General features: G+C 52.1%; 1 protein-coding gene and 1 pseudogene across 1 annotated transcript in view; one reads left to right on the plus strand and one right to left on the minus strand.

Annotated features, from left to right (window-relative positions):
• Positions 1–23,886, plus strand: part of LOC125551693 (RWD domain-containing protein) — a 36,054-nt gene extending 12,168 nt beyond the window's left edge. The window contains exons 4-7 of the mRNA XM_048714984.2: positions 14,143–14,282; positions 14,458–14,540; positions 22,761–22,903; positions 23,246–23,886. Of these exons, the coding sequence (XP_048570941.2) occupies positions 14,143–14,282; positions 14,458–14,540; positions 22,761–22,903; positions 23,246–23,674 (795 nt within the window). The 3' untranslated portion in view covers positions 23,675–23,886. The remainder of the gene's footprint in view (positions 1–14,142; positions 14,283–14,457; positions 14,541–22,760; positions 22,904–23,245) is intronic.
• LOC147975703 (uncharacterized) lies at positions 10,092–10,927 on the minus strand (annotated as a pseudogene).
• Positions 23,887–24,258: the final 372 nt, after the last annotated feature.

Below are 24,258 nucleotides of genomic sequence, written 5' to 3' on the forward strand. Positions count from 1 at the left end.
GGAGGAGCGGGGTGGGAGGGGAGCGGAGAGAGCCATCTAAACTGACAGTTGTGCTGTCTAGTTGGAGAAACTGGCTCTTCATCGTCAGTTAGGCTGAGATCACCCAGGTCATCAGGCGCGTCCTGGGAACTTAGCCACTTCCTATCAGCAGGGGTTGCTTGAGGAACTCCAGTAGATATGCCCAGGTCATCAGGCGCGTCCAGGGAACTTAGCCACTTCCTATCAGCAGAGGTTGCTTGAGGAACTCCAGCAGATATGCTAGGAAAGCTTCCATGTATTCCTTCAGTTGTGCCGACACCAAGATCAGCCATGATCTGAGTGTTTTTAGTATCCTCCACCAAATCTGTTTGATACTAATCCAAGAGAGAATCAAAATCATGTTGTTGTTGATTCTATATTTCCAGACACACCAAAGAACAACAACATTGACCGTGTTTAGAACTAGGCGTTTCTTGTTAGAAGAACAAAGTTCAAAAAGGCACGCGGAAGCGAGCGATTATGTGCGCAAAAGCGTGGGGCGTTGGCCCAACGCCTCGCATAGGCCATATGCGCTCGGAAAGGCGTGGGGCGCGACTAGGCGGAGCGCCTTTTCTATTCTACACGATAGGCGCGTGGACACTGAGCTTAAGCGCGCGCGGTGCTGCACAAAGGCAAGGGAGGGAACAACCGAAGTTGTAGAAAAGCAGCGGCACGTTGCACAAAGGCGAGGGAGGGAGCAGCCCAAATTGAAGAAAAGCAGCGGCACGGGCGGCAGGAGAGAGGGAACACACCAAAGTTAGACATCGCGTGTTAGGGTTAGGTCTAGGTGCTCTCCTCGCGCTGCTGGATCTCAGCTCACGTTGCAGCCGACTGCAGGACTTGCTCCACTGGATCTCCTTCTCCTCCAAGCGCCAGCCACCTCGAGCTCCTTCTCCCCCCGCTGCCAGCAACATCGAGTTCCATCTCGGCCTTGCGTCCCTGACTAGGTGATCCTTTGATTCCTCCTTTCCCGATTTCTTTCTCGAGCCCCCTTGTTCTCTGCGAGGGCTGGTGCTCTGTTGCTGTTGGTGATATTCTTCTGCCGCTGTTGGGGCTTGGGGCTGGTGCTCTGCTGATGCTGGGGCCTGGGGTTGGTGCTCTGTTGTTGGGTGCCGATGCACTTTTTTGCACTTACTGCTCAAATTATGCTCATGTGTGCTGCTATTAGAGTTAGTACTAGTATAGAGTAGTGTTAGTACTTGGTACGCTGTTGTTGCTGCTGTTAGTGTTAGCACTATTTTATACCTCCAGGTTACATTCTAGCACTATTTTAGATAGCAAATTGCTCTTTGTTGCCCATCTTCGTACAATTGTGCAGGAAATGCCTAATTGTGCCTAATCGCACCTAAGCTAGAAAAGCGCAAGTAGGTGGCCGAACACATAATTAACGCTTAACGCTTTTTTGAACTTTGGTTAGAAACCCACAATCTAGCTACTGACTCATAATTGGCGCCCACTGGCTTTTTGAAGAAACTTTGCACAACCTCCCAGATAGCAGAGGAAACCACACAATCAAAGAATAAATGGGTGGTATTTTCATCACAGGCACAAAAGAGACATTCTCTACCTTTGTCTATATGTCTTTTGAGCAAATTGTTTTTAGTCATTAATTTATTATGTCCTAGCAGCTAGAGAAAAATATGAATCCTAGGAGGGACAGACAGCTTCAAAACCGCAGGAATGTAAACTCTTTGCACACCCCAGAAATTAATAACCGAGTAGAGAGAGCTAGTAGAATAAACACCATTATTCTCCAATTGCCAGATCAAGGCATTTAAATCACCAGAGAAAGTAATGCTCTTAGCTATTTCTAACAATTCATGCCACTTCTGTCGGAATCGGGGCTCCGGGGACCCAAGGAATGGTTCGAACACTGGGGTGTGTGCGAAGAGCTCCTCTAAGCTACGACTCGCTGCTCACTGCCTCACGGCGATGCTTCGGCATGCTCGAGCGAGAGGAAAGAAAGGCGGAACACGATGATTTACCCAAGTTCGGGCCACCTTACGGTGTAAGACCATACTCATGCTTTGTGTGGATTGCCTCGCGAGGGAGGATGAATATGAACTAATACAAGGATGAACTGCCTCGGGAGGGCTCAGAACTCGACCTCTCTCTACGATGCAGACTAGCCTATATTTATACCGGCCCTGGTCCTCTTCCTCCGAAGGCTCTTGGCGGGGAAGGATGCCACAACGGCCAATTTTGAAAGGGGACAGGAGTACAGTTTATCCTGGCAAAAGCAGTCTCCACCCGCTAAAGCTTCTGGGCATGACACGTCGGTGGGCTCGGTGATGACCTCCGTCCTGGCGAGCCTGCGGTCTTGGTCTTCTAGCACTGGAATGGCAACCTTTGGGGATTGCTTCGAGAACCCGCGTGCTGTCCTTGTTCCCTTAGCACCAAAGAGGAAAGCGTCCTTGTCTGCGCTCGCCGGCGCCCTCTTGGCTTCGCTCGTTGTGGCTCGCGTCACCCACATGCATCGCGAGGCGGGGTGGCTAGCCTAGAGATGTCCGCCCCGCGAGGGGCCTCGGGAGGCCGCCCCTCGTGAAGCCCTCGGGGGCACCAGACGACCCTTGCGGACGCTTCGGGGGCCCTCTCGAGGGCCTCGCTCGTGAAGTCTTGAAGTTGGGCCTCGCCGGGCCTTCTGATGGCGCCACGTGACGGGCCGCAGGCAGACGGGCCTGGGTACCCCTAGTCCCACGGGCCCGACAGTAGCCCCTGGGCCCGCGGTGCGCACGACCCCGCTCGCAGTGGAGAAGAAGGGGGGGGGGCGAAGCGACACGGGCCAGGCTTGACGCGTGGCGCACGACGGGGCGTGGGACGCCCCCACTTCCCCACGATGCCTCGGCATCCGTCCAGGCTGACATAAAGCTGACCATGCGGGCCGTGCGGCCGCTAGTACCTTATTGCGCGCCCGTTCACTGCTCCTTCCTTCTCAAGATAGCTTGCGTCCTGCCCGTCGGATCTTGTGCCGCCCTTGTTCCGCCGCGCCGCCATGTCACCCCCGAACAAGAGGAGCAAGGCCACAGCGGCGGCGGCCCGCCGAGCGGGGCCGGAACCCACCCTGGGTCGGTCCACGACGCTCGACCGCTAGGTCCTCCCGATGATCGTGGCCAATTCCAACGAGTGGAAGGCGATGAAGATTTGGCCCGCTTCGCGGCCTTCCATCGAGCTGGAGGCCACCACCATCGCCATTCATCTCGATGCTCTCTTCTCCGGCTTGCTGCCCACATTCTTGGATTTCTTCAATGTCGTGCTTTCGCATTATCAGGTTCATGTGTTGCACCTTGACCCGAAATTTGTTCTCCTTTCCGCCTTCGCATTCCTATGTGAGGCCTTTGTGGGCGTCGCCCTCTTAGTGGCACTGCTTCGCCACTTCTTCTGACTGCGGCTAACTGCCGATACATAGCACTCTGGGTGCGTGTCGCTCTGTGCCGTGAGCGGGACGGCGGGCGAAGGCATCAACATGGAGATCCGCCCCGAGGCGGGGGGCTTCTAGAGGCAATGGGTGTACGTCGACGCGGCCCGGCAGAGGCGAGCTCCGGGTGGAGACACGAGGGGCTCGTCGACCCGAGGCTATCGCGGGTCACGGCGAGGATGGCTGACCTGAGGGCGGCGAATTGCCCCCTCCAGCGCCATTCCCGCCCCATGTGGGCCTTCATTGGCCCCAAAGATGCAATGAGGCTCCAGACGGGCTGCCTGCCCCTTGACGTGCTGAGTGGGATACTCCAAATCTTGACCAGTGGAGAAGCAAGCGCGCTTCCCTGAAAGGGCTCCCTCTGTACAATTATACGAGCATGGAGGACTTAGTCGGGAGGATGCCGCGCTTCGATCAGTGGGGGCTGCTCCCTGAGGGCCACGAGGGGCCTCGGGACAACCCTTTCTGGTGGTCCTAGGCCCCGGGGGCTTCGTGGGCGAGGCGTCCCAGGCGGCGACTATGGAGGGACGCGTCGACTTGCCTCCCCGTGCCGTCCTGCAACACGCTCGTACGCCAGCGAACGCCGGCGGCGCCGTCCAGTCCGGGGGCGCAGCCACTGCTTCAAGCGTGGCGAGTCGCGTGCAGAACCCCAGGGCGACGATCCCCGGGCCGCATGCCTCCGGGAACAGGGTCTGGCCTGAGAGCGGCCCCGGCGCGCTGCCGCAGGCCCTGATGAAGAGAAAGTGGGTCGCCATGGACGAGTAAGCGCCAGCCCTTTTTCTTTACGCGCAACAAGCATCCCTAAGCTCTTCCCCCTCGCAAGTCTTCTCCAGGTGAAGAGACGGGTGCGCCTTCGAGCCGGACGGCCGCCTCCCCGTCGCTAGCCGCGGCCACGAGTCGTGACGAGGGCATGACTCGTGAGGCGGGGGCCCTCACGAGGGCCTTGCTCGTGAAGTCTTGAAGCTGGGCCTCGCCGGGCCTTTTGATGGCGCCACGCGACGGGCCGCAGGCAGACGGGCTTGGGTACCCCTAGTCCCACGGGCCTGACAACTTCTCCATCATCTGGGGAGTAAAGGACCTCCTAAAGGTAATTCTAAGGTTGTCCCTATCCCACACAGTTTTGATACTAACATTCTTCTCCATGCAAACGAGGTAAAGATCCCAGTATTGGACATCAAGGGGAGCTGTACCAATCCAAGTATCTTCCCAGAACCTAATTTTAACCCCACCCCCACCATCCATCTATAACCAAACTTGATGGCTTTGATTACATATGTGACCCCTTTTCCTTTCCAGAAGGTGAAAGCATTGGAGGAGCTCATCAAAACGTTTGGGGAGGTATTTGAGTATTTGTCATCAATTACTTGTTCCAGAGTTACCCACCCCCATGGATATATCTCTTAATCCAGGAGCCTAGGAGACACATATTCACTTTAAATTTTGGGATCCCTAAACCCCCAAATTCCTTTTTCATGCAAATCATCCCCAATTGGCTAGGTGAAGCTTCCTGTTCCCCTCAAAATCACTCCACAGGCAATAGGTAGGGTTCTTCCCAAATCTCTAAGTGAGATGAGGGTCTTGAGATAGTCTTCTCAAATCCAAAGGATATGGAGGTTGTGATCCTCTAGGACACTCAAGATCTAGTTTTGCTTTGCTAACCTAGAAAATGGGAGAGGTACGAAATATATAGGTGCTTGAGGTAGGGGAGGAAGTTTCCCGATCATTGCTCGCATGCAAGCACATGCGCACGGGGTAAAGGGGGCGTGGGCACGGGGTGTCTAGAGAGTTAGCGAGGTGCGCACGAGATGTCTAGAGAGTTTCTGGGTTAGCCGGTGCACATAGGGGTGCAGGGCTCTGCGGGCATGGGGGGTATGCAGAGAGCTTTTGCTCGTCTTCAATCTCTGGGCATCTTCTTCGATGCCTCTTTGCTCCTTCTCGTGGACCTGGCGTTACTTTCTTGCTTCCCGTGGTGGTCTTCATCGTACCTAATCACACATAGAGTTCCACTTTGAGGTAGTAGCCAAGTCTCATCCAAATGTATAGGGAGCTCAAGTAGGAGAGAATTCACCTCAGTCTATGGCACGTGCGCGAGCTCTAGTCATCGACCCATTTGGAGCTTGTGGGGTTGATGGTGATGTCTGTAGGGTGCTCCGCACCACCAAATCCATGCGAACAATGTTTATAGATCATTCAACAATAAATATAGCACAACAGTTAAGCATTTCAAACAAGCCAACATGATCCACGACAAATAAAATTCAACAATACAAAGATAACCGATAAAACAAATGAATCAGGCGCTTTTCTTGCGCTCGTTGATGTCTTTGTGCATGTTGGTGAACATCTTGGCCTCATCATCCATGAGGTTAGTGTCGGTTAACATGGTCCTTCACTCCTCGGTGATCCTCGCAGGCCTCACTTTATCAATCTCAATTCTCCCCCTCGCCTTTGCCTTCTGAAGCTCTGTATGCTCCCATGCCTTCATCTTCTCAATATCCATCTTCTCCTGACCCTCTCCCTATGGAACTCCATCCTATCCCTTTGAACATCCAAATAGAGTTTGTATCTCTCCTTGATGTCCTTTTTTTTTCAATTTGACGCCTTTGTTGGAAAGGAGTTCTTTCCATGTGGTCGACATTTTGCTCGCCACTCTACCACCCGCGACCCTATTTTTCTCCCACTTCCCCATCATGATCCTACTTCTCTCCGGTTCGGTCCCAAGTCTGGTTGCCGCTCGACTTGTTTCATCCTCTTCATCTACCCCAATATATTGGTGGGAGCTTGAGCCATCATTGTTTCCTTCTTGTCAGGGTTCTTGAGATCTCGAAAGAGGGTTGCCCACTTGGGTTTCCCTTCCAATTCCAACCAACAATGCGGCATAGTGAACGGCTTCTTCTCAATTTGATTGTACAAATGTGTCTGCCAACCTCAACTATAAAAGCCCACATGTCAACATATTGCAAGATATGAAACAAGCAAGAGAGATGATGACCATTGAGCAAACAAAGCGTACATGGCTTCCAACTCTAATGCCACTTTGGTTCCCATTCACCACTAGAGCATAGGCACCACAAAACTCTTAAGAACTTATTCCATCAAACGTACTCCCCTGGATACGGGTTCGTTATCCTTATTTGTATTTCTTCTGCATTCCATCTCATCGTATCACTATTCTACGACTCCTCTTGTTCATCGACTCTTGGATGGTGGCCCATCTATGCTGGAGAGAGCTTACATTGCGATCACTATGGATTGGATGTGGTTCCATGCAGTGCTTGTGTTCGTGGAAGTACTTGTGGATTTTCCCCATAGTTCTGAATAGAGGGCTATGCCAAATAGCGGCAGTTCTCCAAGTCAGCTATAGCGGGGCTATAACCTGCTATTTTATAACTTTATCGTACAATTGTACATGAATACTATTTAGTGACACCCTACTCAAACTTTAGCCGGCTATTTAAAACTTATTTTCCCAATATTTTGAGCCCTTTTGCTCGCTTCCACATATTGGATCCATGCTAGTATGCGACCAAGCGTGACACACCAAATGATATAGAGCAAACCGAAGAGGTGGCCCCGATCATGGATTGGAGGTGGATTTGAGGAAGAACATGAAGAACACAAGGTAAATCACGAAAAAATCAAGGGAAAACACAAGAGAAACACATGGATAACTAGTGATGCCAATGCAATACCCTCTTGTAAACATAGATCCACACCACACGATTTATGTGGCTTCTTACAAATCCAAGGAAGAGCAAGAACAAGGTGGGAGGTTCTTCCCAAGTCCTAAGACAAGGAGGTCTTGAATTCCATTCCATGGAGGAATCTACTCCCTTAGGAGGTCTTCTGCTCCTATGGAGTCTTCACCATGAATATGACCTCGATCCCACTAGGGAAGTTAGACCCCACAAGGGGAGGTAGATGAGCCAAGCTCTAATGTCTCAAATCTTAGCTAACCCTAAATCTAGGAGTGGGAGGAGTATATATAGGTCCAACCATGAAGGGGTAAGTGGGTGAAGGGAGATGCACGGGCGATGGCCCTTAAGTTGCATGCAGACAGTTACTCGGTTATACCACGTTGACTTGGCCGGTATAACAGGTCGTTAGGCGAGGCGCGAGATGGAGGAGACGGTTGGTGGCGCAAACTTTAGGGGGCCGGTGTAACCGAGGTAAAAGGCCAGTGTAACCGGGCCTGGTACAACTGGGAGAACTGCCAAGGCTCCAGCCGATGTAACTGGGCGGGGTGAGTTGGTTATACCGATCACATGGCATGGGCTATCCTTCGCCATCTTGCGCCACGTGAGTGTCTTGTCGTTTCTTCCTTCACTTCCAGGCTTCCCCCGCGGATGGTGTGGGCGCTTTCCTATGCATGACCTCCTCTATTGCGTGCTCTTCATTCGACTCAAGCCTATTGGTGCACAGGGAAGGAGGGTCAAATAGTATACCATCCATGAGAGAACCAAGTAGACACGCATAAAGGATAGAATTAACCTTTGTATATGACTTGTGCATGTCCCTTGGCAATGGATCCATAACCATGGTGATTGCTATACAATATGGTAACTACACACATCACAACACCCTGTTCTAACACCCCCCCCCCCCCCCCCTCAAACTCAAGGAGGATCTTGGACACTGAGTTTGGACAGGAAAAAGTTGTGTTGTGACCGTGTCTGAGCTTTCGTGAGAAAATCAGCAAGCTGCAGCTTTGAGGGCACATACTGAAGGGCCACAATCCTCCCTTGCACCTGAGAATGCATGTAGAAGGCATCAACACCGATGTGCTTGGTGAGCTCATGCTTAACAAGATCACGGGCAATGCTGAGCGCCCTAGTGCTGTCGGAGAGCAAAGGGGTCGATGCAGCAGAGGAAACACCGAAATCCTGAAGAAGCCACCGTAGCCAAGTAATCTCTGCAGTCACAAACGCCATAGCTCGCAGCTCAGCCTTAGCACTGGAGCGGGATACAATAGTCCGCTTCTTGGTCTTCCAGGCTATCAGAAAGGAGCCAAGAAAAACACAGTAGGCAGAGAGAGCGGCGATCAGTAGGATCGTTGGCCCAGGTCGCATCACAGTAGGCCTGAAGCTGAAGAGAGCTGGAGCGAGGGAAGAATAAGCGACGAGTCACAGTACCACGAAGGTAACGAAGAACCCAAAGAAGATGACTGTAGTGAAGGTGAGTGGGAGCAAAGACAAACTGACTTAGAATGTGCACAACATAAGAAATGTCAGGACGAGTGATGCCTAGATGGACAAGGCTCCCAACAAGATGGCGGTAGCGTGTGGGATCTGCAAGGGGTTCACCCTCAGTAGGACAAAGGTGGAGACCAAGCTCCATAGGAGTGTCAACAGTACGCTGATCAGTGAGGCAGGCACGAGTGAGAAGATCTTGGATGTACTTCGCTTGAGAGAGATAAATGCCCTCAGGGGAAGAAGTGATCTCAAGTCCAAGAAAGTAGCGAGGAGAACCTAAATCAGTCATCAAGAATTGCTCATGTAGATGTTTCTTCACAAAATCAATGAATTGGTGGTCATCCCCCGTGATAATCATGTCATCAACATAGAGTAGTAAAAGGGTGCGACCGCGAGGAGAAGTGTGAATAAACAGAGCAGGATCACGAGCACTAGCAGAGAAACCGGTTCCTATGATGACGGAGGGGAAACACTCAAACCAGGCATGAGGAGCTTGTTTCAGCACATTAAGAGAGCGTCGAAGGCGATAGACAGTGCCATTAGAGATAGTATAGTCAGGAGGCGGCTGCATATAGACCACTTCCCGCAGCTCATCATTCAAGAAGGCATTCTTGACATCTAATTGAGAGATGGACCACTGCCGAACGGCAGCAACAGCCAAAAGAGTGCGAACAGTGGTCATGTGAGTAACAGGAGCAAAAGTCTCATCATAGTCATGACCATACTCCCGTTGAAAGCCACGCGCAACAAGACAGAGCTTTGTAACACATGAGAGAACCATCTGAATGTGTCTTAACCTTGTAGACCCATTTGCAAGTGATGGGTCGAACACCTGTTGGTAGGGGTACAAGGTCCCAAGTGCCTGTGCGCTCAAGAGCATGAATCTCCTCTGCATAGCATGCTGCCATTCAGAATACGTATCTGGGTGTCATGGCGCCGAGGACCGATCCCAACCAGAGTCCCCGTATGACGATCCTGAACACAACAAGAGTCAGAATCCAGAATAACACACAACCCAAGTAAGTAAGTTGACCAGCAGATAGAAGTTGCATAGTCACTTTAGGAATATGAGAAACGGAAGGGACATGAAAAGAAGACGTGGAAAGAGTCCCTCTTGCAGCAACAGGAAGAGAAGTGCCATCTGCGGTCTGAACCGTAAGTGGAGTAGGCATGGAGGTGACAGCACAAAGGTGATCTATGTGTGGTGTCACGTGGAAGGAGTACCCGGAATCAAGAATCCAGGGCGAAGATGTACCTGACGAAGAGTGTGGTGGTGGACCAGACGTCTGACCAGCAGAACCAACAGAATTTGAGGATGGTGCAGAAGCAGCAAGGCAGCGAAGCAAGGTGAGCATCTCCTGGTGAACCTTTTCAAGGGGGGCCTCACGAGAATTAGAGGAGCCTCCCGAGTCTTTTGAGGACGGCCACCACGGCGACCCTGCCTCCCCTCTTGATGCACTCCATGATCACGTGACCATCCTGCTTGCAGTAGTTGCAAAGGGCACGAGTGGAGTCTGCTGCCACCGGTGTAGAAGAGGGCACACGAGGTAGCGGTGGTGGAACGCGGGCAGCCAGGACTGCTGAATAGGATGGCAAGAAACCCGTGCTCCGTAGACGCAGCTCCTGTAGAGAGCCGAGGATGGCTTGCCAATAACTGAGCACGACTCTGCTCGTACTCCGGCCGGAGGCGAGTGAGGAAGTCATAGAGGCGACGAACCTCTAGCTTAGCTTGTTGCTGCACACAACAATGACATCTGTGACAAACATCAGCTCCCAGAGAGTCCAATTGACGCCACACTGCTGACATCTCCTTGTAGAAGTCATCCACAGTAGCATCTCCCTGTTGTAGTTGTTGCTCTTGATGAATAACAGAGAGATACATGGCATCCCCTGTAGATTCATAGCGACAGCGAAGGTGCTCCCACATCTGATATGCAGTGGTAAGGGCCACCACATCCATGGTGAGATCAACATCCATGCTGTTCACCAAGATAGAAGAGGCTGGAGAATCATCATTAGTCCATTGCTTGTACAGGTGGAGTTGATTCTGATACTCTTCAGTGGCATCTTCAAAGGCATCTAGCATCTCACGTTGCTTGCTTTCATCGGCATCAACCAGGAAGGCCAACTCAGCCGGAGGAGTTGGCAGCAGGGGACAAGGCAGAGCACCAGAGAGGTGCTCCCAGACCAGCTGGTCCCTCATGTGCAGCTTCATGTGCTGCACCCAGTCCCTATAGTTCTGTCCGTTGAAGATAACAGGACATCGTGGGACTGGGACAGCACCGGTGGTGGTGGGCGCCATTCCAGCAGAGCAGAGCACTCGTTGAAGACCAGCAGCAGCAGGGGGCACAGCCTGATGGCAGCAGCAGACCAGGAAGAGCAGCAGTAGCAGCAGACCAGGAAGAGCAGCAGTAGCAGCTCGTCGAATACCAGGAAGAGCAGCAGCAGCAGCTCGTCGAATACCAGGAAGAGCAGCAGCAGCAGCTCATTGAAGACCAGCAGCAGCAGGGGGCCGGCGTCCAGGGAGGGTCAACCTAGGGTCATCACTGTTAGAACAGGGTGCTGTGCTGTGTGTAGTTACCATATTGTATAGGGGCTTCTTTGCATATTTCCCTACATGTATATGTGCTGGCCTGTTGCTGGTCTCCAGCAGCAGCTGCGGATGAAGAGGCAGGAGGGCGGCGTCCAGGGAGGCTGGCGGCGGTGGCGCCAGCCGAGAAAGACGGCGGCAGCAGCGGCTTGGAACGGTGGTGGCCTGGACCAGCAGGCGGCGGCGGCTACCAGCAGCAGGTCTGCATGGAAGAAGAAGAGGGGAGAGGCTTGATGGAGAGAGGAGCGGCGGCGGCGGCAGCTGGGAAACCTAACCCTAGCTCTTATACCATGTTATAAAATGAGCTTGTACATTATCAGGGCCAACAAGCCAGCACATATACATGTAGGGAAATATGCAAAGAAGCCCCTATACAATATGGTAACTACACACAGCACAGCACCCTGTTCTAACAGTGATGACCCTAGGTTGCCCCGTATCGACAAAGTATCTTATTTGTTTGTGTATGCAATTCTTCTCTTCGTCATGTTCTTTGCTTGTCCTGCTGTTTGTGCAACCTCAAAGGTCAACGAATTTTGATCACCATAATTTGAAGGCTCTTGACCATCATTAATCATGTCCATCATGAAATCGTCCCAAACATGCATCACAATGAGCCTAGCATCTTAAATTTGCTCCTAAAAATGCATATGAGATGAAAAAATAAACGTGAGTTGGGGGAGCCATATCCCCGAACAGTTGGTGGGCGTGTCCGTCGTCGGAGCTTGTTGTCAGCGTCCGTTGGAGCTGTGCCGACTCGCAGCCCGTGTCCGCGCAGGATGTGGAGGCCTCTGCGTCTGTGGTGAACCCATCCGGGATGCCCCCACCCCACTGTGAAGACATGGCGACGTTAACCACAAGCGCCGACGAGGGCGTGGACATCGGCATCCTTGCGGGTGTGGTCGAGGATGACACCGGTTCGGATGCGGCCATGTCCATGTCCAGGTCAACGATCTTCTTCACCGCAGCCGTCTTCTCAGCTAGCAAGTGGGCGTGCTGGCGTATATGGCGGTCCTTGCGGGCGACGCTCTCCACTTTCGGCGCCAACGCATTGGGCAGCCCCGCTGACTCCGCTGACCCAAGATCCATGCGGGTGGGTGGATGGCGAGGCGGCTATGAGGGAGGCGAACGGCGGCTACGACAGGAGTGGACTCCCCTTGGAGATGCTCTTAAGATATATCAGTGCTATTCCAGTTTTCTACTCTGGGGGAGTTCTCGCATCACATTTGGGGATATTCATGTTTGCACGTTTCACTAGAGCATGTTGTCTTCTATTGTCAAACTGTTGCTCTCTAGGCACTTGCTCTCATATTCTGATGATCATGATGTTCGTCCACTTGGTTCATGTTCAGCAGTAGTATTGGGGAGAGCCAACTGATTTTGTATCCCGTTGGGATTTTTGTTTTCAGCTACAGGAGGTGGTGGTCTGGATTGAGCAAAGTGGTGGTGCGGTGTCTATAGGTTTTTTTGCTACTGCGATCCAACTGAAGTTCTCTGCCTGTTTGCACATCATGTAGGACTGCAGAACCAACAGTTATAGGTGTTGGCAGACCACCTACATGATTCCTCGGGGGGCTTGTGGAGTGTGATTTTGGACACTTGTTTGGCCACCCTTACGAGCAGTGGGTGAGTTTTCTCTGGGTTTGGGGAAAGTGGTAACAAACCGAGTCAGAGAAGTTGGCAAATCAGTGAGGGTTTTCTGCATGTTCTGAAAGTTTTTGGTGACATGCTCACTGAACTCTAGGAACTCTTTCCTGTCAAGCTCTCAGTTTGTTTGCAAGGTTTTGACATCCAGTTGCAGATTGCAACTCTAGATGCTCAGTACTGCCAGAATCTGCATCACCACCCATTGTAAACCAACAAGATCAACTGGAGGCCTGTAAGATACCTTGTAACCTCACTGCTGGTATGATCTGCACCGCCAAGGAAGGAATTTGACAACAGCCTAAGTTTGTGTAGCAGATCTTGCCACTGCCGATCACCGCCTCCTGGGCCGCCCGCCACCAAGGTACACCAGAGTGGGAGGGCGGGTGGGATTTTACCACTAAAGCAGTAAGCTTAAGTAACAGTACTCCCTGACCAAAACTACACCTGAAAGAATCGCTGCCGCCGGGACCAGGGACCAAAGAAGAGGATTTACAGGAACCCTAACTCCGCTCCGTCTCCAGATCCAGCTTGCCGCCAAAGATTTACCTAGCTTTGAATACCAATTGTCAGGTCCAGTGTTGGTTGGACCGAAATATTCAGTAGACAGTAACAGCAGGCAAGGGAATTACAATTTCAGATGTTGATTGTGAGGAATTTAGATGGATTTCAGATATGCCAGCCAGAAACTCTGGCTTCTGAACCCGATGGGTGGGTACGAAAAGCTTGATGGGTGGGATTAGTGGCTTGTTAGTGCGCTCAACATTGGGAGGTTTTGGATCTTTAGATTTCGTACTTAGATGGTTGAGATGGTTTGGGTCAGCCCCTTTGGTTCTTTTATAGGGGTAGTATATTAACTGCACTTTGATCAAGTGTTGATTCTTAACACTGTCAGGGTCCTGACATGTGCTATAATGGTGGTATTACGTGCAGTTCACATCACTTCTTGCACATCCATATAGTAAAGGAAGGGGTAAGATAAGGTGCCATCAAAATAATACTAGGCTGCTCTGCAAACTATGATGTCCTGTATCTTTAGGAAGTTTCAGTTGATATTTGCAGCTATTGGATATTTTCAAAACTCAAACCAGGGTTGTGTATACAGATTTTGTAATACACACGAGCATACCTTCTGTATTTCCCATGTGCCCAGTTCCACTGCTCAATGGGTATTACGGTATTACCGGAGTCTGTTGCAAAAAATTCTGCATAATATGATTGTTGTTGTCGAAGAGGCTGCATAATGTTCTGTTTTCACATGATGGAAGTAACTTCATGTGCAGGAAGCTGGAGAGATCCTCTCGAATATGAATCATCCAGCCGGGGATTGTCCACTGTGTCTGTATCCTTTAGTCTCAGAGAATAATCATGATTCTGCTTTGCCATTTATGAAGTTGATGTCATGCTACCACTGTTTTCACAGGTCGATGCCATTCCTTTTGCTACAGATATGTACAAGTAGCTTATTCTCTGCCCCACCAAGAAAAGTACTCCCTCCGATCCATATTAATTGTCAGATGTACTAAAGGAACGACAATTAATATGGATTGGAGGAAGTAGCTTATTCTCTGATGATGATTAATATTTTGCCACTGCAGTGACTGCATTATGAGATGGTGGGGCTGGCTCCAGCATGATGATGCCAATTCTAAGAAGATAGACGCAACAGTATCTACCGGAGGTGCGAGAAGACTTATTTTTACCTTTTTCCTTTCTTTTAAAAACACTTGTTCTTTGTGCATATTGCCTGGATCAGTTTCGCGCACTTCAGAACTACTCCCTCCGTTCGGAAATACTTGTCTTAGAAATGGTTGTATCTAGAACTAAAACAAGTCTAGATACAACCATTTCTAGGACAAGTATTTCCGAACGGAGGGAGTAGTTCTCTACAAATATGTTAGGTCCAGTGATTAATATTTGAATCACACATGAGTTGTTCATTCAGTAGTTTCTTATAGAAAGTTGTTAGTATGGTCAGTTTGTGTGTACAAGTGCACGGTTGCTGCACACGTTCTCCTTGTACGTGCTCTGCCCAGTGCGTGAGTGGGCATCGTGCTTGATATGGTAGTGGCACACGATCAGCCCTGGTTGAGGCCTGCAATACATATACTCAAGAGAGCTAATACATAACAGACACTGAGGACCTTTATCACTTCACTCTCGATCCTTCTGCCGCTGCCATGGATTTCAACCCCATCTACTCCTGCATCCTGTGACGGTGACGACGCCGACGGTGTCCTCCCCGCTGCCCCCTCTCCACCCAAGGTCGCTGCTCCAGTGCTCCGCATTGCGCCGGCTGCTGCTGTTGGTGTAGCTCCGCTCACTCCTGCCTCTGTTCTTCAAATGGTTACCATCCGGCTGCTGCTGTTGGCTTAGCTCCGCTCACTCCTGCCATCGTTCTTCAAATGGTTGACATCCGATGCCACCGACCTCAATGCTGGCAACTACGCTCAATGGCACCAACACTTCGACGCCATCCTTGACATGTTTGGTCTGCGTGACCATGTTTCCACTGCTCTTCCCCGCACGGACGATCATGAGTAGCTGATGGCCGATCACGCGATTGTGCACGGGTTGTATACGACCGTCTCTCGGGACTCCTTGACGCTGGCATGCAGCTCGGGGAGTTGGCATGCAGCTCGGGGACTCTGCACTCGTTGTTTGGACCACCTTTTCCATGCTCTTCACTGCCAATCAGTTGTCCCACGCCGTCTACATCGGTGCCGAGTACGACGCCGTTGAGCAGTGCGACATTCCATCATGCAATACTACAAGCTGAAGCTTCACACCGGTGAACTGCCCGATCTCGGTCAACCGGTCACCGAGACCCTCCAGGTCTTCCACCTGCTGCACGGTCTTGGTTGTCGGTACCACAATGCCATCCATCACATCGCCTTGCGTGCGCACGCTCCTTCATCCTGCTCGAGGAGCACCACGTCGACTAGTCCGCACACGCCTTATCGCCGGTCGCGGCAGTACCGCTTCTCCAACACCTAGTAGCGCTGACACCTTGTCTGTTGTTGGCTGTGGGTGCGGGAAGAAACAAGTCCGTGTCAACCGGGGGTGGGGGTGTGGCCCCCCTTGTCGGCTCCATCACCACCACGGGTGTCGTGGTTTTCCGCTCCTGCCCTTCGCTCTAGCTCTTGGACGGGGCTCGTGCAGGCATGGCCTGGCGCGTTTCGAGCGCTAGCGTGCTTGAACCTCGGCCTGGTACCCCGCACCAACACACCATGCTGGCCTCGGCTCCACCCATGGCGCATGACACGTATGGCACGGCTTCTATCCCTGCTAGGGACCCTTCGATGTTGCTCCCGCTAGCCTTGGTGCCCTGCACCCACACCGACATTGGACATGGCCTCTCTGCAAGCCACCCTCCACAGCGCCAAAGCAGGGCCCTCGTCATTAGGCAACATGCCGGGTTGGTACCTCGACACTGGCGCATCCTCGCACATGTCCTCGTGCCCGGTAGTCTTGAACACTTCCGTCCCTCCTCCTTTTCCTCCATCATCGATGGTAACGGTAATCACCTCCCCATCATTAACATTGGTGCCGGCTCTTTTGCCACCTTTTCCTCCCCCTTTTGTCTTTGCAATGTGCTTCTTTCTCCCTTCTTTAGTAAGGATCTTCTTTTCGTTCACCAGCTTCCTTTTGAGATAATCCCATCATTGTTCAGTTTGAGGAATTTGTTTTTTTTTCTATTAAGGACTGTCGCACTCGGACGGTGATTTTGCGCAGCAACTCCACCATCAACCTTAACTTGTTGCTAGCATGCCCATGGCTCGCTCTTCTCCTACTTATTCCTGTGTGGTCATCATGGATCTCTGGCACCAGCGTCTCGGGCATTCGAATGTTGCCTCGCTCTTTTAGTACCCGATTAGCCACAACAGCTGTGTCACACACCTGCCACACTTGTCGCTGTGGCAAACACACGCCTGCGTTTCAGCCGTCTTTGGCGTGTAGTTTCATTCCATTTTAGTTGTTCCATGTAGATATTTGAACTTCTCCAGTTGAAGTAGTTGTAAGTGTGCCAGGCTATGAATCGTACCTTGTTATCCTTGATGATTTTACTCATTATATATGGACATTTCCTATACAACGCAAATTGGATTTACTTTCAGTTCTGATATCCTTTTTGCCTATGTTCAAACATAGTTCAAACATCCCATTCTCGCTCTGCAAACCGACACCGGCTATGAGTTTGATAACGCTACCGTGCGCTCCCTGCTCGCTACCCATGGTACCGTGCTCCTCTCCTATCCATGCACTAGCCAGCAGAATGGCATAGCCGAGAGTATCCTTTGTACCCTCAATGACGGTGTGTGCTCGCTCCTCTTCCACACCTCCATGCCACTGTGGTTCTGAGGCGAAGCACTCAACATTGCCACTTTTCTCCAAAATTGCAGGCTGTGCCGCTCGAGCTACTCTGCATCGCACCTGACTGCTCTCTCCTGTTCGCTTTTGAGTGTTTATGCTTCCCCAACATAGCGTCTATGCCCTGACACAAGCTCACGCTTTGCTCTGTCGTGTGTGTTCCAGCCAATCACCGTGGCTACCGCTGTTCTGGTTCGATTACCCTTCCCGTGCTCACCTGTTGGCATCTCTGCTTTGACGAAACAAGCTTCCCTTTTGCTAGTACTAAGAGCATCTCTACTCGGCCCCCCAACAGCCCCCCAAGCCCCATTTTTATCGCTGGCTCTAAAAAATCGGCCTAGTCGCGCCCCCACGAGCCTAAATTTTGCTGGTTAGGGCCGAAATTGGTGCCGGCGGACCCAGGCTGAACCCGACGCGCTGGGGGCGCCTAGGGGCTCCAGGGGAAACAAATTTGGCGCAAAAATTGGTGGGCCCGCCTAGTCAGCGGCTGCGCGTCGCTGAGAATCTTCGTCGTCCTCATCGCCTCAGTTTCCCGCGGGAATCAATGCGAAGGCTGTCACCGGTTAGCCTTCCATTGGTTCATGGGTGGCGCACTGAAGGCGCGCCGCCGCGTGCCCCGCCCCCTCCCGCCACGCGTCCACACTACTGCTGCCAGCTCGCCGCCCACTCGTCGCTATAAAAGCCGTCCCTCCCCATCGCTGGCCGCACACTTGCCTCGCCACAACTCTCTCTCGTCTCGCCGCCGAAGCCCCTCTCTCCTTCACCGCTCTCCCGTGTCTCAAGCCACGACACCATGGCCGAGCGCTTTCCCGGCGACGGAGCGGCGGCCAACAGCTTCGGCCGCCACCTACACGAGGCGGAGGCTCGCCTCCTCTACAAGGTGGACTACCCGGCGCCGCCTGACATGCGGGTGCCGGAATCGTGGAGGCTCAGCGCCGGCGAGTCCTGGTGCTGAACGACGCGCAGAGATCGCGCGAATCCGGGCATCTCTGCCGGAGCACGCGCGGCAACAACTGAGGTATGCCCCTGACAGCCACAATCTGTGGACGGGGTACATCGAGCGCCACCACGCCAAGCAACTCGCCTCCACGAACGGCGCTGAACCCTACGGGCGCCACAACTCCGAGGGGCGGTGTCAATGGTGGGGCGTCCCCGGGTGCATTCTCGAAGCCGTCCTCGAGCACATCGAGGCCGGCAGGCTGCCCCCTCCTCTCACTGCCGTGGCAGTTCCTGGACGCCAAGGCGAATGGAGACAGCGTCGTCGTCCTCGTTGGGTCGCCGCTCCTCCCCGTCAAGCCGGAGCCGCGGGAGACGCCGCTCGGGCGACGCACCCGCGGCGGTGCCCTCGTCATCAACGAGGGCGGTCGTGTCCCTTCTCCTCGCTCCTCTAGCCTCGTCAAGCCGAAGACTGAGCCGGCGCTCCTTCCCATGAAGGAGCACGAGGCCATGGCCGCTGACCTGGAGGACGGCCTGGCGTGGTCACGCCAAGACTACTTCCGAGAGGAAATGGAGCGCCAACGCCGTGCTCTAGAGGAGATCGCCGCGCGGCGTCGCGGCCGCGACGAGGGCGGCGTCGTTGTCCTTGACGACAGCGACGAGGAGGCGCCGGTGCCGACCAACCCCGCCCGCATCGGCGACGCAGATCAGGGGTGTAGCAAAGACGGCGGTGGCGGCGTGCAGGACGATGACGGCGGCTACGACGGCGACTACACCGCCTTCTACAAGCTCCTTGGCATGTAGAAGGCTCGGGCGGCGGCGGGCGGCGTAGTTTGGTGTTTTTTTTGTTTTTATTGTCTTTTTATTATGTACAAATATGAATGAAACCCCCTGAATTTTAGCCGAATTCATGTCTTTTCGTCTAATTTTAGCCGAACCTCAATTAGAAAAACGGCATTTGGGGGCCGACCTGGGGCGGTGATTGGGAACCCGACCGCCCCCACGGCCAAAATAGCGCCGGCTAGCCCCTAGGAGGTGCTATTTCAGTCCCTGGGGGCGCTGAACGGCTGGAGATGCTCTAACCCGGCTTTCGCTCCCGCCCTGCATGTTATGCAGGTGCTTTGGTACTCTGGTGTTGCTCCGGCTCCTTTGCCCGTGGCGCGTACGCGCATATACCTAGTACTAACCCGGCTTCCGCTCCTGCCCCGCCTGTTATGCAGGTGCTTTGGTACTCTGGTGTTGCTCCGACTCCTTTGCCCGTGGCGCGTACGCGCATATACAAGCGCCATCGCTGAGGCGGCTCACGTGCGCCATGCAATGGCGCGTGCTTGATTAGTTCAAGCATCGCCCTGCGATCTTCGTCGGACGGCTCAGCTGCCTTGCCTTCCTTCACGCCATCGAGCCTTTCAAGCGGCTTTGTTCGATATCGACATCGGGCGGCTCTACTAAAACGGGCTCTTTCGCGCGTCTTGGTGATTCATTTGACGCCATCCACTCCAGACGGGGCGGCTTGGCTTCCTCCTCTTTGACTATTGCACCTACTCCAACCATCGCCCACACAATGATCACCCGTGCGTAGGCCAGCATCGTTCAGACGAACCGGCAGTATGACACTGACTATGCTCTCGTCGCTGCATCCTCGATCTAGTCGGAGATCTCGCCGCTGCCCAAATCAGTACGCTCTGTTGTGCGCGACCCCAACCGGCTTGGTGCCATGCGCGCCGAGTTCACCACGCTCGTCGGCGACCACCTAGTAGTTGGTGCCCCAACCACCGCCTGCTAACACCAACACCGGAAAATGGGGTTTTCACCCCAAAACTCGCGCTGACGTGTCCCTAGAGCGCTACAAAGCGCGCCGGGTTTTGGCAGCGTCCGAACATCGACTATGGGGCAACTTTCTCACCAGTCATCAAGCATGCTATAATTTATGTTGTCCTCACCCTCGCCGCCTCACGTGGCTGGCCTATCAACTAGCTTGACGTAAAGAACACCTTCCTCCATTGACACGCTCAAGGATCTGCATACAGCCTGCTGGATTTATCAATGCAAACAAACCGGACCATGTCTGTCGCCTGACGAAATCCCTCTACGGCCTCAAGCAGGCGCCACACGCTTGGTTCCTGTTCGTCGTCAGGTTCCTGCGCACCATCGGCTTCGCCGCAACACTTCGAGACCTCACCATTCATCTACAATGGCAACGGTGGCGTTGCGTACCTGCTGCTGTATGTCGACGACATCGTCCTCACCAAGGTTGTTAAAATCGCGATTCTGTTATACGATTCTACGACTTTACGATCCAAACTTACCCATCTGATTCTACGATTTTAGTTCATAAAATCTACGTTTCTACGATCCTGGTAGTGAAGATTCTACGATTTACGATTCTACCATCTGAGCTCCGATCCGATTCAAAATCGCGATTCTGACAACCTTGGTCCTCACCGCCTCCAGTGTGTCGCTTCTCTGATTTGTTGTCACCGAGCTCACCGGTGAGTTCGGCATGAAGGACCACGGCATGCTCCATTTCTTCCTCGGCATCAGTGTTACTCGATCGTCCACGGGCTTCTTCCTCTCCCAAGGGACTGCAAACCGTCTACCACATCGGTGAACACGAAGGCCAAGCTGCCCTATGTCGATCGGGGAGAATATCTGGTGCACCAAACTCGCGTAGCACATTTTAAAATGTTTGAAAATTTCTCATTTTTTACCAGATTCACACAATATCAATGTATGTTGTCCTAAGATTTCAAACCAAACTGCGGAACATAGCTTGGAATACAAAAAATGAAAAATTCAACACTAAATAGTACATAACATAAGTTGGGCTTTAGATATGGCCCATTATCACATTGATGTCAAATTTGTCATTTTTGTATCGTGAACAATGTTTCAAATTTGATCTGAAATTTGTGACAACCTACATTGTTGTTGTGCCAATGCGCTAGATTTTTAAAAGCATTTCAAAATATGTTATGACATCCAATGCATCGGTAGCACCATATACATTCCCCTGGCATCGCCAAATGTGTGTGGCTGTGCCAGCACCTTGGTGAGCTTCTCTGTTCGGTGCGCTCCGCCACGCTGGCCTTCTGTGACAACATATCGGCAATCTACCTCTGCAGCAACCCCATGCATCATCTGTGTACAAAACATATTGAGTTGGACGCTCACGCGAGCCATCTTCTCTTTGGCGCACATTGTCCCTCTCCCTCGTCAGACGCCGGCCTTTGTGTAGCCCGCATGCATGACCGGCTACATGCGTCTGGTCACGGCCGCTGCACCCTCCCGTTGCAGCACAACTCACGCTTCGTGGTTGAAACAAGTGTCCCCATGGCCTCGCAGCTCTCCCGTAGAGCCGGTCGCAGCTAGCCACACCGCCTGCCACAACACACCATGTAGCTGGTTCTAGCATGCAGCGTCCGCGGTGGTAGCATCGCCTTCGGCCTGTTCGAGCATGTGGCGGCTGCGGTTGAAGCATTGCAGCTGATCAGTTGCAGCACATGGCGGATGAGGTCGCAGCATCACTATTGTCTGTTTCTGGTAACGCCGCCCTCTGGTTGCAAGAACCCCACCGCAGCCCCTGACGGTTGCAGCTTCTACAGTCGGGTCGGGGTTGCAACTTTGCCGCCGGCCTGTTCCAGCACGTGGTCACCATGGTCACGGCATCCCCATGTCATCGTCTTTGGTGCTGGTGTTGCCGGTTGCAGCACAAGTGGCCGTCATCTCCAGCAGCAGCGGGTGCTGGTTGCAGCCGCGTCGAGCGCCGGTTGAAGCTCGCCGCCATGCCGGATGCAGCTATGTGGAACACCGATTGTCACTCGTCGCCTTGCCGGATGCAGCTCGTCAGGCGTTGGTTTGTAGCTCGCCGTCATGCCGCACGACCCTTGCAGCACCCTCAGCACCGTCCCCGCCTCCCGAACGTCTCCGTCGCACGGCGAGGTTCCCTGTCTTGCTGTAGTGGCCGTTACCGGGGAGCGGGGATTGGAGCAGACTTAAACGATTAAATTCCCTGTGACATTGTGGGGCGTGGCTCGCCGGAGGAGCTGGGATTTCTGTGCGTCGCTCGTTGGTGGAGCTGACCAGAGAGATACCAGAGATATGTGCGAGTGAGGGAAAAAAGATATGTGGCAAAGGGGGAGGTGGTGCTTCGTGTGTGGGCCCATGGGGCCCATGACACGACGTGGCGAGTGTGGGAGCAACTGGTGCGAGACGTGGCCGGTCTGCGATTGTAAACATTTTCCAATGAACAATAGTCATTGTCAATCTCTGTCCACGAAAGGAGGTGAGTTCGGTTATTGGATAATTTGGGTCCGGAAAATCTTTGGTTTGCAGTGATGCTTCGCCATGTTCCAAATTTCACGCCATTCTATCAGTAAGGTTATTATCTTAAATAAAACAAATGTAGTTTCGACTTCCAGTGATTGCTGTACATTCCTGATCCCTATTTCTTGCTGACCACGTTACATGACATCTTTTCAGAGTATCAATTATTGGCAACGTAATTTTGTACATACATGCTGATACCATTTTGTCCGTTGGCTACATGTCACTACTGGTTAATCTTCTCTGTTGCTACTTGTTATTGATTCTTCAGAAGGATTGAGATTGTCCAACTCAGACAAGCTATATAATGCAAATCATCACAAAGGATTTTGTCCAGTTTGCCGCAAAGTGTTTGATGAAAAGGACATTGAGCATGTTCGTGATCTGTTGGATGCAAACACTTCTCAGCTGATGGTATGTGGTGGATATGATTCAAATACAAGTGAACCATCTAAACATTTCCAGGCATTATCAGTTTCTTATTTAGAGATAAAATCCCTTGCGCTCCATCATATTTGCATCGTTGCTTTGGAATAATTAGTAAATTTATCATTTATCATAGGGATATAATTTCCTTGGAATAATTAGTAAATTTATCATTTATCATAGGGATATAATTTCCTTTAGTGACCTGTTAGTTCTTACAGTTGCATGATTCTCAGTGTAGTTTATTTATTTCTAGTATTTCATCCTTTAGAGATATGCTACACCTAAGTGGTATCCATCATAAATATATTTTTATCCGTTCACATGTAGGTATGTTTAACAGTTGACCTGGGAGTAGATGATAAAGAGTTGCTCCATTCCGAGGCAGAGAAGAAGAGGAGAGAAAAATTTGGGTCATTGTTTAATCTGCAACAAGAACGGAATGGTTTAATTGAACCAAAGAAAGACCTTGCCATACAGCCCGGAATGTATGTTTCTCTTGCTGCTAGTGAGCCAACCACAAGTGCAGGAGACAGCACCAATTCTTGGGAAGCAACCGCAAGCTCAACTTCAGATATAGTTCTTCCCGGCATGGCAAACATCAGCGGCGGCGGCAAGAAGGAAAACAATTCAGGTCCTCCAAGGAGAAACCGAGCTTATGCTCCCAGAAGACAGCCCCATGTCCAACCTGTTGGAAAACAGTGGCAGAGAAGCCAACCCGCTAGGCAACAGTGGCAGAAGAAAGATGCAGAAACTTGACAATAGCATTTTTGCAGCTCTATTTTATCGAACATGTATATTGATGGAGAGTAGGGTGGTGAAACAAAAGGGTGACAACTCATTAGAAAGCAGAGTGAGTTCATGCCACTGAGTCGAAGCCACATTTTGATGCAGAGGCAGAACATGTCCCTCTCGCGACCCGGTAGCCAACCAGGCCCCTGCTGCCACCGCAAATGAGTTCATGCGACTTATTCTGGCCCAAATTTCGGCCGGCTGCCGCGCAGCCGTTTGATTGGCACTCTCCAAACTGTCCGATGCAACCCCTCCTTTCGTCTTCCTCCTTTCTTTCTTCCCCGCACATGTGCATGAGAAAAAAAATAGAGGATCCCTGCGCTAGCCAGCCACCTCGCGCTTGTCCTTGGCCGCCCCATGCTTGCCGGCGCCCCGAGCTGTCCGTGCTTGCCCTCGGCTGCCTTGCTCGCCGCCGACATGAGTTGTTGATGCCATTGGTAGCGAAGAAAACAAAGACGTTCCAGCAAAAATCAAGGATCCAGCAAAAAGATTGCGTAGTTCTAGCCGTAGTTCTAGCAAAACATGGATATGCTTGTCGCAAAAATATACAT

The sequence above is a fragment of the Triticum urartu genome, chromosome 4A (assembly GCF_056163025.1).
Source record: "Triticum urartu cultivar PI428250 chromosome 4A, HENAU_Tu73, whole genome shotgun sequence".
Lineage (NCBI taxonomy): Eukaryota > Viridiplantae > Streptophyta > Magnoliopsida > Poales > Poaceae > Triticum > Triticum urartu.